This window comes from Mustela lutreola, chromosome 14 (genome assembly GCF_030435805.1).
Source record: "Mustela lutreola isolate mMusLut2 chromosome 14, mMusLut2.pri, whole genome shotgun sequence".
Classification (NCBI taxonomy): Eukaryota; Metazoa; Chordata; class Mammalia; order Carnivora; family Mustelidae; genus Mustela; species Mustela lutreola.
The window spans coordinates 44,497,048-44,517,228 of record NC_081303.1 but is presented as its reverse complement, the minus strand read 5'-3'; the positions used below and the strand labels follow the sequence as shown (position 1 = coordinate 44,517,228).

General features: G+C 36.9%; 1 protein-coding gene across 3 annotated transcripts in view; it reads right to left on the bottom strand.

The window, feature by feature from the left end:
• Positions 1-985: 985 nt before the first annotated feature.
• The window catches only part of NEK7 (NIMA related kinase 7), a 155,082-nt gene continuing 135,886 nt past the window's right edge, over positions 986-20,181 (bottom strand). For all 3 annotated transcript variants that reach the window (XR_009347236.1, XM_059144908.1, XM_059144907.1), the window contains one exon: positions 986-4,019. Coding sequence is in view for 2 of the 3 variants with exons in the window: in XM_059144908.1 (XP_059000891.1) it covers positions 3,909-4,019 (111 nt within the window). In the remaining variant the exon portion in view is untranslated. The remainder of the gene's footprint in view (positions 4,020-20,181) is intronic.

Sequence of the window (20,181 nt, the reverse complement as noted above, 5' to 3'; positions counted from 1 at the left end):
ACCTGTCCACCAAGAGTTGAGGCTCTAGCAGGGAGACGGAAAGTAAACAATCACACAAGGAATCATTTGGCTACAAACAGTTGGGTAAGTGCCAAAAGGAGACATACACGATGCAGTCTGGGTGGCGCCTGAAAAACTACATTTAATGTCAGCCATGAAAGTTTGGTAGGGTTTTTGGTGGATTTTTTAAAGGATTTTACCCCATCAAGATCTTTTAGCCACAGCATTTCTAGATGCAGAAATTAATCTTCACTTTTTTATGTGAAAAGAACATTCGAACTATTTCTAAGATTGCTAACAACGTGTTAACGGTGACTGGAATGGAACAGCTTACCTGAATTTTAGACTCATAACTTTATAATCTGAGAAAACTTTTTTTTCACCTTCTAACTCCTTTTATTTACTTACTTACTTTTAAAAATTTATTATTTATTTATTTATTTAATATATAATGTATTATTTGCTTCAGGGGTACAGGTCTGTGAAAGCAGACTCCGTGTGAGCAAGGATTTCGATGCGGGATCCCAGGAGCCTAGGATAAGTTCCTTTTCTTATTCAAAGACAGAAAATAGGATGCCTGGGTGGCCTTCAGCTCAGGTCATGATCCCAGGGTCCTGGGATCCAGCAGGGAGTCTGCTCTGTCCTCTTCTCCCTCTCCCTCTTTCCCTCCCCTTGCTTGTCTCTCTCTTCCTCTGACAAATAAATAAATAAATAAATTAAAATCTTAAAGAAAAAAAAAAAGGACAGAAAATGATGTACTGAAGAGAGTAGGAACATGTGGAGATGTACTTAGTTTAATGTATATTTATTAAACTACTTCTTAGTGTCTGTCAGAGCTCCATTATCACCCTCAACTGTTTCAATTCTTAGGCTTCTCCCAAAATGGTAACGTCATGGAAATGAACAAGAGCTGTTTCTTCTGTAGCTTAAGTGAAATAAACAATGGCAGACTTTAGTGGGAAAAAAAATCACAGATACATAAAAATTTTATTGTACCCATTGTTTAATTTTGTTTTTATTTATATTAGGATATTATACAATTTCCAAAGCTAACAACAGAATCTTTTTAGTATGTGTATTTGAAGCATAACAAAATAAAAGTATTTCACAAAAAAAGTCCATATTACAGTACTATTGAAATATGAGGCATAGGATAATTACGCATTTGTGGGTTATAAACATAATACATTCATTTTAAAGAAGAAACATTTAATATGAATAACATTTTGGTTAAAATAAATATCATGTAAATGTTAACAGCAACACCTGAAGTATATTGATACAAGAAAGGTGTTTTGTAATAGGGTACTATGTAAAATGGTAAAGCATTCATGAAATGGCTGTAACATCTTACTAAATTTACAAGCATTGCACATTGTTGAGCACTTTTATTTATACAGGGATACACTTCACCCACCATTCCTAAACCTCAGCATACAAAAACAGTTACCCCACATCTTCCTCTGGGGAACCGGTACCAAAGTCTAAATAAGGTTTAGAATCAGATGTACCTTTCATTTTACTGTTTCCCAACTCAATTCATATGTTTTACTTAGTACAAAATTTACTTATAAACAGAAATATAAAGAGAATATTTCATAGGTGATTATAAAAATTAAAGCTTCTAATCATCTTCATAATTCTCTGAAACAATCTCATTCAAAATTAAAATCTGTTGTTTACACAGTTGTTTCTTCAGGAAAAAATATGAACAATTAGATAGGAAAAAGATACAATATCGAAAACAAAAAGTTTCCACTTGTAGAAAATAATAATGGATTTCCCTGATCATTAAATTCTTCCTAGCTATTTCCTTCTAACAAAGAAAAGCTTAAATTTTTGCTTAAAAGTCACTGGGAGGGGTTACACAAATGAATTTGAGGTTCACTTATTTTTCTAAAGATTGTAAGAAAAAGGAGATTATCTGTTCCAACCTCAGAACAATTTCCTCTCAATTATATTATAATAAAATGAACATGACACTAATGGTCAACAGAAATAACCTACTTACTCATCCTTCTGGAGAAAATCTACGATGCTCAGTGTAAAAGCTGTAGGTAACTGGAATCTGGTAAAAACGATGTATCTGGTCCTCATTTAAAGGACCACCCGGGCATTCTCGGTCTCTCCCAAGACAAAATTACCCTTCAGATACCACAACTGATTACATTTGGGGAGTGAGGGGAGGTGATGCTTTTGCCCTTTATAAACCATTTTTGAAGTTTACAAATGTCTTGAAAGTATTCAAACGACTGTAAGAAAAATACTTATATGAGAAGACAAAACCAGAGGTTACATCAGCTAAAGGTAGGTACTCTCTAAACACGAGGTTTCCATGTTGGGAGGATTATCCATCCCAGGGTTCCAGGGTGGCCTGGTGTCCTTGAACGGTGACTGCCACTTGGCTTTTTGGCTTTCACGATTCTGTGACAAACGGGTCACCACTAACAGGAAGGCACTCAGGGAAAACCCATCTCCACAACAGCATTTACTAAACTCTGCCCATGTCCTTAAACTAAACGAAGCGTTACCATCTCTGTCATCTTCATGCATGAATACAATACTTGGCTTAAAAGCTTCTCAACAGAAGTGTTAATCTCATAAAAATTCTGGCTATGGTAATGGCCAGTTTTCACTGCTTTAAACATATTCTAAAATTACAACCTTGTCAAATGAACTGAAACTGTGTCAACATTCACAGGTACAATGCAACACACATTCTTTCTTCCTCTCTGACAAAATACACGCATACAGGGTGGCCCAAATTTTATAAAAGTTAAAAAATGTTTTTAATCCAGGAAAAGTATTGGTATACCAAATATTTTTTAAAGGGTATTATGTTCTCAGAAAATCTGAAACATAATGGATAAGATGCACATACAATATAAATAAAAAAGTTAACTTGAAGAATACAAAAAAATTTCTGAAGGGGACCAATCAGAACTTCAATAAAATCTATGCATAAAAACATATGCTTACACTATAGTGTACAATTATGAAGAGAGAATTTAAATTTATAAAGAAGTTGAAATATAGCACTGCAAGATTATTCAAAGATTTTTCAAATGTACAAACAATAATAAAAACACAAAAAAAGCCTCAGGCAATGTGCAACTTTCAAAATTACTATCACACCAGCCAAACAAATCCTTAACCACTTTTTAAATGGATTCATTTATACCATTTTAATGCAAAAAGACTATCAGAGAGATTAAAACGAAACAAAATAAAGCAAAGAACTCTTCAGTGTCTGACTCACATTTTGTCCCCCAATTTTTTCACATTTAAGAGTTGCCCTTTGAATGTATGAGCTAAGAATTTTAAGTGTTTCTCAAATAGTTTATGTCTACATTTATCTTAAGAATTATATTTGAAAGCTACAATGCTAAGAACTAAAACACATACTTCAAACTTTTAAGAATAAAATAATCACAAAAGTTCACAACTGTGTTAATTTTCAATGTCCATAAATGACAAAAAAGCAAACAAGTCATGTGCTCAGATACTCTTCCTCAGGTTACAAGTCTATCTTGATGAGTGCCAAGCTGCGCCTTCAACATTTGGCACTGAGAGTCTATCTGAACACAATTCATCAGCAAAAAGGAAAAAAAACAAAAAACAAAAAACAAAACAACTAAATAATTCTTAAAAGCTTTAGCCATTAAAAACCATTAAGTTTCATTTACTCTCCTAACATGCAACCTGACGATCCAAAGTCATTTGGGATTTGTTTGCAAGAAGGTGACTTAAGCTGGTACAAAATGAAGCTTATGTGAAAACTGGTTAAGGATTCAAAGCACATTAGCTCTGAAAGATTCATCTTAACACCCAGACGAAAACGGGGAGGTATGATTTGCACAAAAATACTTAAATTAGTTTGGTTGTATTCTCCATGATCTTCCACGTATTTAGCTGCTAGCGGTGCATGCGTGCATCCTCTTGGCTACATCATAAACGTAGGTGATGTCTGGTCGCTTCTCTGGATCTGGACTGATGCACATATTCACTAACTGTCGTAGCTACAGAGGAAGAAAATACAAGACACTTTAAAATACCATTTCAGGGGCGCCCAGGGAGGCTCAGTTGGTTGAGTGTCAGCCTTTGGCTCAGGTCATGATCCCGGTGTCCTGGGATCGAGCCCCAAGTCTGGGCCTGCTTCTCCCTCTCCCTCTGCCTGCCGCTCACCCTACTTGTGCTGTCTCTCGGGCAAATGAATAAAATCTTTAAGTAAATAAATAAATAACCATTTCAGTTAATTATTGAAAATATTCTGGCTAGATATAGATTTACAAGGAAAGTATAATTTCTGACTAAATAAATAGTCATATGTGGAATTTGGGAATCAAAACAAATGAGCAAAGGAAAAAAAAAAAAGACAAACCAAGAAACAAACTGTTAAACTACAGAGAATACTGATGGGGAGGTCGGTGGGGGGGTGGGCAAAATCAGTGAAGAAGATTAAAGCTCACTTATGCTGAGCACTGAGTAACACAGGGAATTGCTGAATCACTGTACTGTACACCTGAAACTAATGTAACACTGTACATTAACTATAATGGAATGAGAACGAAAAAACCTTAAAAAAAAAAAAGAATATATCTGACTGCTGTCAATGACTTTACAATTAGTTGAAGTCTAAGAAGTATGTATAATCATTGGTAAGTGTTAAGGTCAAGAAAAAGTACTGTCTACACTCAGAGGCTTTACAATGATGTTACTATTTTTCAAAGAAGTTTATCCTAGGTGGCACAGTGGGTTAAGCCTCTGCCTTCAGCTCATGTCATGGTCTCAGGGTCCTGGGATCGAGCCCCGCATCAGCCTCTCTGCTCACTAGGGAGCCTGCTTCCCTCTCTCTCTCTGCCTGCCTCTCTGCCTACTTGTGATCTCTCTGTATAAATAAATAAAATCTTTAAAAAAAAAAAAAAGCTTATCAGAAGACAATAGTCATAAAGGACAACAGGTTTTTATCTCTAAGGCTCCAAATTAACTGTAGATATATATACATTTATTTGATCTAGAATGTATTACATTAGCCTTGATATTAAGTTTAAATTTTCATAATTATATAGCATGTATCTATAGATCTAAATTTATACGAGGCATAAGGTAGATGGCTATCATATGCACTTATCATAAATCATTTTATATAAATATAAAATGCTTTTATTAGACTCATATTAAAGAAAAAGTACTCTTCTAAACTAAGAATAATCAAGTATAAGCAAGGTAAATTATGAATTTATTTGTGCCCCAATCCCAACCCTCAACTGCATGAAGCAGTATTAGAATCTTCACTTTACAGAGAGAGCTGAAGTTTACTGACGTATTTCCATTACAGAAAATAAGCACATCTCAATACATGGGGATTGGTCCTAGAGCCAGGGAGTAGAAGTACATGGGATTTCATTCTCAATTCCAACGGCATCAGTTTGTGACACTATGTGCCTTCGTAGCACCATGTGTGTGACCTCTCACAGATGATAAGCCAAATGAAGAGGAAGAGCCAGATTCTTTGGCTTTTGAAGTATGTCTTGAGGAATAGCTTAGATATTTTGAAAATGTGCACTAATTCTTTCTGGCCAGTTATTAGCATGTAGTAAATATTAATGATAATATTACATCCACTGAGAGGGTCTGAGAATTTCAATTTATATTCCTTGTAATGCAGCAGACAATAGCATTGAAAATCCTCAAGGGGTACAGCAAATCCACAAGGCATTTTATCATGGCGATCTGAGAGAAATTTAAATCAGAAAGAGGCTGGCATTTTACCCATTAAAATAAAAACAAATACATCCAATTATACACAATACAGAAAGCAGCAGGAAAAACATTTGTAATGATACTTGTATTTAAAAGATAATGTGTTCTAACAGGTCGCCTAGTTGTTAGATATTTTGTTTAGAGATAAAAATGACAAAAGCAGCAGGAAAGATGACAGAAAAAGATAACTGTGGTACAAAAATTCATTCCATTTAACCAGAATACATGCAGATGTAATGGCAATTTTTGACTGAATAAAACTACCACATCCTTCAAACCAGTCCAGAAGCTTCTCTTCCCAGCCTGATAGGTCAGAATGGGGTGACGCTTCCAACCTACTGTAGTAAATGGTCCTCAAGTTCTCCTGCCCAGAGGAGAAAGTCCCCAGGATTAAAGATAGATGGATATAAATGTACTCGAAGAAGACAAAGACTCTGGATCTCCAAAGCAGGAGATGAGAACCAGATGTAATCAAGAGGAAGAGAAGCCAACAACACAGTAAATGGAGAGGGAGTGAGGACAGCGGCTGAGCCACCATGTTGAACCCCTTCCTTCGGGACAGCCTTCCTAAGGACTGACAGGAGACTCAGAAACACTACGGTAGACAGAGCCAGGGCAAGACTGCATTTGTTCTTCCTCTTTCTCACGTGGTTTGATCTCCATCTGAAGTGTAGTTCATTGTGTCATCAAGATTTATCTTGTCCAAAGAAGTTTCTAACAAGTCACGTAGTACAAAATCATATACGACATAAAGTAGGCATACCTCAGGATATTTATGAATCAAATAATCTGATCAATTTTTTCCCTAAATTGTTGCCTAATAAACAAGTTGATAAAATATGAAAACAAGATCCTATAAAATTAAAATATGCTTGAGTAGTGATCCTCACTCATCTAGAATAGAGCACTATGTAGGCATCTGAGGACACTGAGGGTACACCAGGGTGAAAAACCAGCCCAGAAAGGCAGGCCTATTGTCTAGGAAAGAAGTGAGAGATTGACTCATTTTCCTTCCTGACAATCTGACCCTTCTTTCCTTTCTACCTCTCCCTTCTCCATGTATTCATTCATTCAGTAAAATCTTATTGAGCATTTATTATGCACCAGATCCTTTATTAAGTAGTAAGGATAAAGCAATAAATGAAATACACATGACACCTGCCTTTGTGCCACTTACAATCTAGTGGGGGAAGAAAGACTGACAAACGTGAGACTGAGGAAACCATATTAACTAATTCTCTCATATCTACAAAGTGATAGGTATCTCAAGAGGTATTTGTGAGATAGTTTGAGGCAAAAAGACTGTAGATGGCCGCCCGGAAGAGACAATCATTACTTTCCTCTTTTTCCTTCCATCTGCCTAGCTCCGAGTTGTTTCATCTCATTCACTGAGGATATCTAGCCTACCATATTCTTCATCCCAAGTACAACAACCACATCTTTGGTCACTCTGATGCCCATTTGAATCCTCTATCTAAAACAAAATTCTTGACGACCTGGCCTTAATCTTCACTTTTACTCCATTTTAGTCTCTGCCTCCCTAGGGCACAACCTCAGCTTTACAATGTCCTGGGTCGCATAATAAATGTGGACACAAGCCCCTGTCCTTCCAGGGCTCCCACCTGTCCCCCAATATGGTTGTGCTTTGATTTGAGACCCTTTCCAATACCTTTCCTCTTCATCAATCATCAACTTACGTCATCCATTTCCAGGCTAGACCTCATAGTACAATCCTTGAACAACTTCTTTGGCAGCACCATTAATAATCCTTTATCTTTTCACAGTATCAAACCTGACAATTGTTTTCTTTGCTTTTCTACCAGGATGTGAAGGACTGCTGGAGAAGATCACAGACTCCATATAATCCGGAGTCACCAGATTCACGGTTCCAACTGCAGTTGGACCTTGAAAGCTGTTCTTTAATCCAAATGTTTTGCACGATAAACTCCATTTCCCACTATGGCTAATCTCAACCTTCTCTAATCCGTAGGCACTGGCCTCAATTCTTTCTCCCCCAGGCCTTGCTTCCTACTTCACAGAGAAAAATCAACACTGTTAGGCTTAAATTTTCCTCGGTATCTCAACCTACCTTGTCAATATCTGGTCCATATCATTTCTGTTCTAGCATCAGAAGAATATATTTTTTCTTACTACTCTCAATTCTATCACTGGACTCTCTTTCAAGAGACTATACATTATACACCATCATACAGCAGCACCTGAAATAGAGTTGGCTGTGAATGTCTAATGAGTGAATATTCAGTCTGTTATTACTTTTCCGTATTTCCAGCCTCTCCTCATTTGTTGACTGTTTCATCACAGTCTGTAAGTATAGTCAAGTTTCACTTCCTAACCAGTGCCCCATCTAATGTATTTGCTCTATAGCCAAATTTCTTTGGCGTAGGGGGAAAAAACCCCTACATCAACTTCCTTAATCTACTTATTAAGCCAACTATAATCACTTTTTCATCTCCTCCACCCCCCAAGAACATTTCACTGAAATCGCTTTGGCAAAGGTTAGCAGTATTTCCCATTTGCTAAATCTGAAGAACTCTTTCCTGTTGACCTCTTCGTACTGGTACTCGACCTTTCTGCAGAGCCGATGCTTCTGATCACAGCCTTGTTGGGTGTTGCTCCTCCTCTGGGTCCAACACAGCACACTGGTTCTCCTCTCACTTCTCTGACTTTTCCTTCCTTTGTAGGTTTTTCTTCCTCTGGCCATCCCTCTACTGTCAGTGTGTTCCGAGGTTCATTTCTTTCCTCATCTCTTTTATTTTCTCCCTCTACCTTCTTATCCTACACAACTTTATTTACTCCCCTGGCTTTAATAATCACCAACACAACACGCTGAGGAACACACACACACACACACACACACACACACATATGTATCTTCAGGCCAGACCTCTTCATGGGCTCCATTCACATATCTCCGCCCGGCTTCTGAGCATATCTACCTACAAATACCTCATATTAAACATGTCTGGAACTGAGATCTTATTTTTTTTCCTCCCCAAACCAGTTCTATTTTGGCAGTGCCTCCAATTTCTCAAGCCAGAAATCTGAAATTCATACAAGACACCTCCTCATATTTCTTCCCCCTGGCGCAATGATCATCTACCAAGTCTTACTGCTCCTTGACTGTATTTCTTCTTGCCTTAGGCTCCACTGCTTACACTCAACGGATAATCTTCCAACTGACAGCTTTACCTCTAGTTTCTTCCAATCTCCCTCGCACTGCCGGTAAACACCAAGCTGACCACAGTTCAACGTTAGGCACTTCAATGGCTCTTCGCTGCCCTCTAGAAAGTCGAACCATTGGCATGGTATATTATGGGGTTCTAACATCTGTCTCTTGCTTACCTTTCCAGCCTCACATTTAGCCCCAAATCCCTCCTCTCTCCGGGCCCACTCTACAACCTAATGATAACAAAGCATTCAGGTCTGTGTTCATTCATCAAACTGTGTTATGCCCTGAATCTTTAAGTATGTTGCGTCTCTGCTTATAAAGACTGCCTCGAAATCCCCCCCGCCCTTGCCTGTCACCTACTCATTCTCAGAGCCTTTCATAACAACTCTACACACACACACACACACACACATACAAACGGGCTGAGGCTTGAACTCACAATCCTGAGATCAAAACCTGAGCTAAGATCACGAGATAGACGCTTCACTGACTGAGCCATCCAGGAGCCATCCATATCTTAGTATTTTCTATTCGTTTTCCATCATACCCTTCACATACTTTTTTTTTTTTTTGAGGTATGACATTAACATTATATTAGTTTCAGGTGTTTGCACACTTTAATTAAAGCCTTTCTACCACTTCATTTAATATGTCCATTTTATATATTTGTCATATTTTATAAGGACATATTTTATATTTATATATTTTATATTGACACATTTTATAATGACATATTTATATTTATATATTTGTCATATTTTATAAGGACATATTTTATATGTCCATTAATATGTTCATTTAATCTGTCCTTCATTTAATATGTGTTCTCCTATTAAACTGAAAGACTTGGAAGATGGATATTGTATGAACAGTAAGTGCTCACCAACAGGTTAAGTGAAAGAATGAATGGGTAACTTTTGAGTGAGGGAAAATGGAATGGTTTTGTGGTTGTGGTAACTGAGTGAAAGTCCAAAGCACGAACACAATTTTGACATATAAAATGGTAGAGAAAATTCCAAGCAGAGGTAACAGACTGAACAAAGGTGCTGAGCCGAAGAAAGGGTGAGGTGTGTGAAAGCAGTGCTAGTACTTCTGCATGCCTGGGGAGCAAGCAACAGGGATGAAATGATAAACTGAGGCCAAATAAGGTAAAGGTTTAAGGAGTTTACAATCTATTGCTACGAGCAACAGGAAGTTAGTACTTAAGCCAGGAAGCAGAGGTCACTAAAAGTGCACTTCAGGAAAATACTTTCTAGGAATAGTCCAAGACAGAGCAAAAACAGAGCAATGCCAGCAGAATGCTCAAAGTTGCTCTAAGATTTCAGGCAAGAAATATTGTTCACAGGAAGTTTCCATCAGGGTATGTGAAAGGACATTGTGTCCTCTAACAGAAGTATGTGACAAAGAAGGAAGACTGGTTTTGCAGGGGCAACAGGGACACTAAGTTTTGAAGGTATCACCTGTGAGGTACTCACAGATTGCAACCTGGGCAGAACTGTGAATTCCTGAATTTGGGTGTTTAATTCTGTATCTATCTCTAGGTAACTGAATTCTATATATTACATAATTTTTGACTCTACCCATATTAAGATCATGAAGATAGAGGAGACAGCTTTAGTGAAAACTTATAAACCTATCCTGAACATAGTTTTGCATTGCATGGTTCTCTTAAATATTCATGTGTTAATTAGTCTCACTTAATGGTAGGTATCATTCTGGATTTTTTTTTTTTAAGATTTTATTTATTTGACAGACAGCGATCTCAAGTAGGTAGATAGGCAGGCAGAGAGAGAGAGAGGAGGAAGCAGGCTCCCTGCTGAGCAGAGAGCCTGATGTAGGGCTCGATCCCATGACCCTGGGATCATGACCTGAGCCAAAGGCAGAGGCTTTAACCCAATGAGCCACCCAGGCTCCCCTGGATCTTTAAAAATCCTAAATTTATATAGCATTTCATATTTCATAAAATCTTCCATATCCTTTTATTTATTTATGTTAAGATTTTATTTATTTGAGAGCAAGCCTAAGTGGGGTAAGGAGTAGAGGGAGAAGCAGGTTCCCCACTGAACAGGGAGCCCAGTGTGGTGCTTGATCCTGGGATGAGTTGAAGGCAGACACCCAACTGACTGAGCCACTCAGGTGCCCCCCATATCTTTTTATTTTTAAAGTGTTGTAATCTCTCATAACAATCTCAGTTTACACAGGGAAACAACCCAAGAGCCAATTAAAAAATTAATGTTGAAACACAAACTGGAACCAAGTCATTTGATTTTTTAATGCAGACCTTTTCCACTTACCATTGTTGAGAGCTTGCTTACTTTTATCTAATTTGGCCTTTTGGTTTGAGTTCCTCATAATGCCTAATACAGCTCTGCATATATAATGATTTCTCAGTAACACTAACTGGTTGAGTTTCAAAGCATTACCACTATAGAGGGCTATCACTTAGTCTGAGGTATTATCTAAGTTCCGATCAAGAGGATGCGATACTAGGTATTGACAGGAGATACCAGTTATGTGGTGACCATCACAGAGTAGAGAACGGAACATCTCAGGTACTTTATTCAAATTCTCAGAGGCTGGTCTGACTTCGTCCAATGAACACAGTGGTGAGATGCCTCAGCTTTAATCAACGGTGTCAAAACTGACTTGCTGTTTGTTTCCCCTTAGGCAAATCAGCAGCATGGAATCCACCACTCTCAGTCCTTATCAATGAATATTTAACGGTGTATTGAATATTGAAAGATCTGAATGTTCAAAGAGTACTGAAAAGTGTGCTACATAGCCCCTATCAAACTCCTCTAAGACAATGAAAATTTAGGGAAGACTCTGTATCTTTATATATAAGACTCTGTTCATCTTTATGACTTTGGATAATCTTAGCTCTACCCTTTAATCAAACTGGGACACCAGAAGCTGCATCACGGGAGCACAATGGTTTATCAAAGCTGCCAAATCACCTTTCCAAAGCCATGCTTTAATGCTTGCTTTTGGCTTTTATCAAATACCACATAGGTATTTTCTGTATAGTTGCTACTAAAGACACTGCCTGGTACATTACTTACAGATCCTTCTAGGAGATATTTCTTTCTTTCTTCCTTTCCTTTTTTTTTTTTTTTTTTTTTAATGACTTTATTTATTTATGTGAGAGAGAGAGAGAGAGAGATCACAAGCAGGCAGAAGGAAAAGCAGGCTACCTGCCAAGCAGAGAGCCTGATGCGGGGCTTGATCCCATGACCAGGGCCGAAGGCAGACACCTAATCAACTGAGCTACCCAGGTGGCCCTTATCGGAGATATTTCTATTATAATTTAGTAGGAGAAAACTCTGTCTTCTCTGAGGTACGAGTATATTTCCTCCTTAAAATCAGAAACAACCCTTTGAGCACTGACAGAAAGGAAGCAGTAAGTAGATGAACAGCTCAACCAGGGCAACTCTGGGGCCAGGAAGCTAGGTGGGCCTACATTCTCTTTTATCCTTGGTTCTGAATTTGTACTTCCATTTCTATTTTAATAACTTGTTAAGTCATGTCTTTTTTTCATTTATTTTAAAGATCTTATTTGAGAGAGAGAGAGAGCAAGAGAGAGAGAGCACAATGGACGAAGGAGCAGAGGGAGAGGGAGAGGGAGAAGCAGACTCCCTGCTGAACAGAGAGCCTGACATGGGGCTCGATCCCGGGACCCTGGTCTGGGATCATGACCTGAGCCAAAGACAGACGTTTAACCGACTGAGCCACCCAGGTGCCCCAAGTCATGTCTTTTACTCTGAGGTACCTCAAATCCTTTTTGATTGTAAGAGAAAATGGGAGATTTACGTAGACCTACATTCTTAACTGGGTGCAGTTTTCCTTGATACAAATGAGAGAACTACTGGCTGTTCTAAAGGTACATTTAAATAGACTCGTTAACGTGGTGGAGGAAAAATCAGCTACAATAGTCTTTGGCAATGTAAAAGGGGGAAAAATCATAACATAAAACTTACTTTCATGTTACAAATAGCCACAGACTGTTTTATGCTTTTAACTTTAATAATTTGGTTTAAAATGACAAATTTATATGGATCTATGAATGGTCTCTTGTCATATCAGATAACAATTCAAGTTCTATAAATAAGGTCCCATCTCATCCTGTCTTCTTTGAATGTATACAAAAGTACAGTTCCACTTTTCCATGGTAGAGTTATTTGTGCTCCTGATATAATGAATAGAAGTATAAAACTGTCACCTACATATCAGAAACCAGAAACATCAAGAGACAGAATAAAGAGTTTAAAAGTTATTAAGTAGAGCAAGAGGAAAAACTCTTTACCTTTGCCAGACAGTTTCCAAATTTTTAAGTTGTTAAATAACTACCCATAACAGGTTCATTTGGTTACTCATAGTTTCACTTTTTGCAGCCTGTGGACACGTTACTTGGATGGAGAAACTCCATACAACCAGTCATTAGTTTTCCTAGGTTTCCAGTGAAAAACAGGAATATAGTTCCTTGAACATTTTCATGTTCTATATGGTAAGATCTTCATGTTCTATAAGGTAACTCTGCGGCTTTGACTATATGTATTTCTAGTACCAGCACTGAGGGAAAACCATTTCCTAAAAGTTGGTATTTACTGAGTTCTAATCATGAGTCAGGCATGGTTCTATACATTTTTACATGCCTTAATGATTCAGTCTTCCCAACAACTCTGGGATAGGCACTACTGTAACATTTCACAGAGGAGTAACATTCCCAATGTCATAAAGGCCATAAAGACGATAGCCTGGATTTGAACTCAAGTAGTCCAGCTTCAGAGTCTGGGCTTTTACAGTTACTGTGTTACACAGCCTGAGAAAAATCCTAACGTGGTCTGTAGGTAACCTCATGGCCACCTCTGCACAAAAGTGGGAGACCTTCCAGATGGACAAAGACAGTTCTAGACTATCTGACTCTCAAAAGAATGCTATCTCTAACACTGGCTCATCTAGTTTCTAAATTAATCTATCTGTCCTCATATTTCATGGACCAACTCTGATCAAAAAGCAAACCCAGAAATTTTCTCTAGGGCTCTATAAAACTCACAATGAGATGCAGGCCTACTTTATCCATAAGAAATACATTTAAATGATGGCACAAAAATATTAAGATTAGTATTATATGGTCTGAGTGACAATTTTAATGTTATTTCTAATCTGACTCACTTATTAAAGTGACAGTAACTCCTTCCAAACAAATAAAATGTAGCTGAATTTTAACATGGAATGATTTCTTTATGCCAGACTATAAACTTACATAGTATCTTGATGAATTATAAAAAAAAAAAGTCTCTAATCTTTCTATCAGTAAGTCAGACATTAAATAATCAGAATGTGATAATTACCTTAGAGATTTCCCTCAATGTTAGCCTTTACATTTTTTTTTTTTTTTAAAGTTCCTACAAGCCTCTGGGAGAAAAGAAATTAAAAACCTTTAACATTTATCTAATATTCTGAAAAATTCTAAGTACTATATTACTAACCATGTTTGAGGAAAAGATGTTCATACAATAACTTTGCCAGGCTATATATTCCTGCATGCCAGGCTTCAATTTCTAATAGCCTCATTAGGTAACTTACTAAAAAAAAAATTTGTGTTCGAATTGAGGGAATTAGCTTTCATTTAACCCTTCAAAATAAAGCCAAACCAGTAGACTTTACAACTTTAATAAAAAATAAATAGAAGTAAAGAAACATTTCATAGTTTATGTTATGTCAAAAAATTTATTTAGCTTGCATTACTTAACACACGTTTGTAAAAACATGTACTTTGGGTTTTTTTTTTAATTGTTTTATAAATAGAGGTCAGAATACAAACACAAAAGCCTTTACAAAATCAGAGAAGAAAAAAAACGGCTTAATTCAGATGCTTTGGGAAATTTAAAATGCAATACAGAAACATTTAATTGAGAAAAAGCATGTAGGAAAATAAAATGAGTTCTTTATAACATTTCTACAGGATTATGAAATCAGAAGGTCATATGGAAATTAATGAATATATTTGTTTTCAATAAAGTGCAGAAAATACTAATATACTAATATATATTGCATCTATATTTCCAAAGAAATATCAAAGCATATGGGTTAGTACCAGAAATATTAAAAAGAAGAGAGTGTTAACAGCCATTGTTGTCAGGGTGATAACCCAATTACGTATCAAGTTCAGTCACGTACAGGTAATAACAATAGGGCTCTTTGTGCATTATAGCTTTAGGTCACTAACACAATTCTCAATAGAATAATAAAGACTGGTGCTATTGGTACTGTTTCTTTTTCACCCCCATCTTAATCCCTCTGAGACCAATTATATTATATCAGCCTCCCAGATATACCCAATTTCCATCTACCCAAGGACACATTTTAGCACCCCAAAGTGGGTCTAATACATTAAAGTACACTATATTTCGGAGCTTTAGATATTTATACAAAATGATTAGGCGTATCCAACTTGTACACCAAAGCATCACTAGTGATTGACTTGGGGGTAGAGGGAAAAGGGGAAAGAAAGCAATCTTACACAGATATAAGGTAATGTAATGTCTATATTTCACAACTGAAGATCATTCCATGTGTCTTTTGAAAACTGCCAAAGTCTTACAGAAAGTTACACGGTTTTATAGGACCCCAGAGGATATGTGAAATATAGGGCACCGTTTTGGATTCGTGTCTTCAAGGAGCAAGTCCCCTGTGCCACTTCAGAAGCACTAGTGAACAAAAGGGCCTGCTTAAATATATTTTTTAAACAAAAATGGAACCTTCGAAGCTTAAAGATCTAATCTTATATGGCAACTCCAAATAAGGCAGTCAATTGATATTTTAAGTGATAAGACTATCTAACTTAATAAACCCATTTTTAAGAAGGAAAATCAAATATTATTACAGTATTTGAGATAAACCTCCAATGTTAAGTTAATCTTAATAAATAATGGCACAGTTACATAGTTATTATTATAAACAGTCTCATCTCACTTAGCATTGGATTACATGATTATAAGGATACAGAAATATCGTGAAAACAGATTTAGCTCCAAACATTAATTGTGCCATTTAATGTAACACCTCTCATTTAAATATTCTTGGGATAGTGTATTAGAAGAATATTCCAGCACCAATTTAAATTAACGTTGGTTAATTTCGACTAACAACTCCAGGGAATTTATAAAGTTCTATTAAAATTTGTGAATCTAGTACGTATAAAATGGAACTATTTAGACTGCTCCAATGAATAAAAAAGCTTAATAAACTTAGTTTAACTTCAAAATATGCAAAAATAATCTGTACCTGACACTTTCAGTTCTTCCCTTATAGACACAAAGTAGTTCTTTTATGCCTAAAACAAAGGTCAGGTTTTTGTTACCGACTCCCAATTTCTTAATAAGTTTCTTTAAATATATTCTGAATTTATTTGTTTTTAAAAGATTTTATTTTTGAGAGAGAGAGAGAGGGACAGTGATAAAGAGCATGAGGCAGGGGGAGGGGCTGCAGCAGAGGGAGCCCAATGTGGGGGTCCAACCAGGACCCCGAGATTAGGACCTGAACTTAATGACCGAGCCACCCCTGTGCCTCTAGTGCTAGATATTCTCAATTAATGCATATAAGTAAAGCAGAGGCTGCACCACTAAACTAGTTCTGGGAAGGTAGAAAGAACAAAACCTTCCCTTCCTGACTTCCATTTCTCTTTAAAAAGGGGGGAGTGGGAGACTAAGGCAAAAAGAAGTTCGTTATTTATGAGGTAAAAGCTTATGAGAGTTCATTCATTCTCCATTACTGCTTTGACTAGATGTGACCTTTCAGGCTGATATTTAAGAAGATAATTGTGTACTTGAGAAGCAGTCCCATTCACTGATTTTTAATAAAAACAGATACCTTTCTACCTGTGAGCTGGAGATAAAAAGTGGCAAAACGAACACACTTAATGCACAACAAGAGAAGGATTACATGATCTGGAAATTGATTACTGGCTCAATAATTCTATTTCCCAAATTACATTTTGGTTTCCCCAGGAATAAAATGAAGATGGCCTACTGAATTAGTGAGTTCTCAAAAATACAATTAGAAGACAATCACAGATACTGTGTCCTACACAAGTTTTTCTTAGTTACGATGAACTTAAAACGACCCCTAAACAGCTAAGTATCTGCCACGGCCATCAGGTCAGACCTACAGGCGCTGCCATGATACCGCTGACTTCACTGAAGAGCTTTTAACCCCCTCACCAGTGCCCGGTAGGTGCTGAATTTCTTTTTCACACAAACCATTGTTTTTTCAAATCCTCCGTTTAATTTCTGTTTTCTCAAACCACAATCACCCTATTCTCCCTTACTTATTCCCATTTTTCACTTCCGTCTACAAACCCTTGACTCAACTTTTAGAGCTTCCATCCAAGCTTCTCTGTTCAAACCTAAAATGAAGACACATCTGCTAAAAGCATCACCAAGGTATAGTTCTGTTCAATCTTTCTCATGCCTTCACTATTTAAGTTAGGAATTTTTTTTACAATAAATAAAAAAACATTGAAAGAGACAGAATCTATATTCTGCGTGATATTAATGCTCAGATTTTCAAGAAAGATGTTGGCTGAAAAGAACTCAGTTGCATTTTGTACTTTCTAAATAGTTATCAATATAACTATATATTGTTTTTTTCTTCAATTTAAGAGTCATGAGATAATTTAGTGAACAGTGAAAATGAATACTTTTTTTTAAAGATTTTATTTATTTATTTGACAGAGAGAGAGCGCATAAGCAGGGGAATGACAGGCAGAAGGAGAAGCAGGCTCCTGACTGAGGAAGGAGCCCGATGTAGGGTTTGATCCCAGAACTCCGGGATCATGACCTGTGCCGAATGCAGATGCTTAATGGACTGAGCCACCCTGGCGTCCTGAAAATCCATACTTTGGATGACCACTCCTGTGACTCTCAAAGAAATTAAATACTGAAACTGAAGGAAAAAAAAAATCCGTTTCTCTTATTTTCCAGTAAATGGACACTGGGCATTCCAGAAATGACACTGATTGCTGATAAGAACGGAAAGTCATATAATGGGTAATATCATTAAAATAAAATTATCATAGCTTCTGGCCTGTCTTTTGAGTAATTTTCTACCATTACTGAATGGAGAGATCTTTGGAGAAGTTTCCCTCATTCATTCAATTGTCAAACAATTGGTGCATTTATATATTTTTTCATTTATTGCTTTAATTTCACTCTTTCCCTTCCTCGTTCCCTCAATCACTGAAACTTTTTAATATGCCAGGCCCTAGAGAGACACACATTAAAAAGCAGTTACTGTTCCTCCGCAGGAGCTAGACAGGGGTGAGGGGGTGTGTGTGCGCGTGTGTGTGTGTGTGTGTGTGCTCACGCGCAAAGAAATAAGTGTCACGCAGTGTACTGCCAAAGTGGGAGTGGGAGTGGGAGTGCGGATATGGGGAGAGAAGAAAAGGAAGCAAGATAACTTCATGCAGAAAATGATGCCCAAATTTTTCTTCAAAGAGAGAAGTTTGCCTGGTAAAGAACAGGGGAAGGGATGTTTCAGAAAGAGTAAACAGCATCCACAAAATCATGGACATTCATGGAACTTTCAGTAGAACCTACACTGGTAGAGTGGGGGAAAGAAGAGTGTCTCCTGTGATCCAGAAGTCTGGAGAGATAAGCTGGGGTCAGATGACAAGGGGCCTTTTGAGTCATAATTCCTTGTACACAGTAAATATTCAATAAATGTTGGCTTCACAGATGTTAATTTCACAATCACTAATGATACCAACTTTAATTAAGCTTAAGAGATATCTAAGGGAAAAAAAACCTATCTTTTCAATTCAAGATTTTTAGGGTCAAGTATTGTAGTTCCCCACTGATATATGGATGAGATCATTACTGGAAAAAAAAAGAATACTGAACACCAAAAGATAGTCATAAACAAAACTATTTTACTAAGCTACAAAACATACATATCCGAATATCATTCATGTATAGCTGACATATTTCAATCTAGAATCTTAACCATTTTTACATAATAATAATAACAGCATAATTCAAAAAAGACCTGACATATAGGCTTATTTTTCCAAAGGACACTATTTCTTATTTTTGGTGTGTAATGCTTAAGTGTACCTATTTTTTTTTAGGATAAACGAAATTAAAAAAAAAAAAAAAACAAAAAAAACTCCCAGCTTTTAAACTCTGAGTTCTTCTAATTGGAATGACTATACCTAGAAATAAATCTTACAGAGTTCCTTATTCCTACTGATCAAGGCTGGTTGGGGGCATAGCCAATATTTTCATGAAATGTTCCCTTCAAAACCTCTTTGGGAAACAGCCTTAAAAATGTAACCGTAGCTAACTCAATCTGATAAGCTTTCAAATAGATATTTAGTGGTATATTAATTTGCTTAATTTTTTCTTTCTTCAAACAGTTACAGAGACTGCTACCATTTCAGCTGTAAAATGGACACTTAGTGAAAGTTCACTGTTTAAAAACTTTATACTCTACTTTTCATTGTTTCCTATCTTCTGGCATGCTAAAAAATTAAATGGCCATTTGAACATGGGAAAGATGGTAAAAGCTTACTATATAAGGGAATATTTAAGATATCCTTTAAGTACGGCAGCATCAAATCTGTCCAGGTTTTTTGCTGCCATAGATTCTGAATAATTATCTTATAAACAGAGTTTCTGCTTAAGGAGAGAAAATATTTATTAGCACATCTGCATTTCAAAGCTCTTGTTCTGAGAACTTCTCTACATAACCGAACAGACTCAAGTAACGTAATTAGTCTGTATGTTTCATACCTCATTTCTGTCGTAAGAATTAGCTTCCATGTTTACCTAGTTTTATAGCTTCCTAGCTGCCCACAGCACAAGGACGGATTTTTACCCACATGAGGTGCTGCATGTCCTGTCTTTTCTGGAGAGTACGCCATAGAACGTGTTTTGCTTTGTATCTCTTTTCGAAACTGGTAACTCTACAGAGTGGAGTAAAAAGTGGAATCTTATTTTCCTCTCCCAACTCTAAGACCTTCTTCTATCTGGGCCAGACTTTGATATTTGCCCCTTGGCTGAGAAGCCGCATATCCAGCTTCACACTTAGCGGCAGTAAAGTAGCCCTGCAGGCAGGCCGACTTCAACGGACCACTAGTGGTATCATCATTAAAATCCTGCTGAAGGTCACCATGGTAACCGCCTGCTGAGGCTTCACTGCTGCACTCGGCATCTCCTAATCAGCTA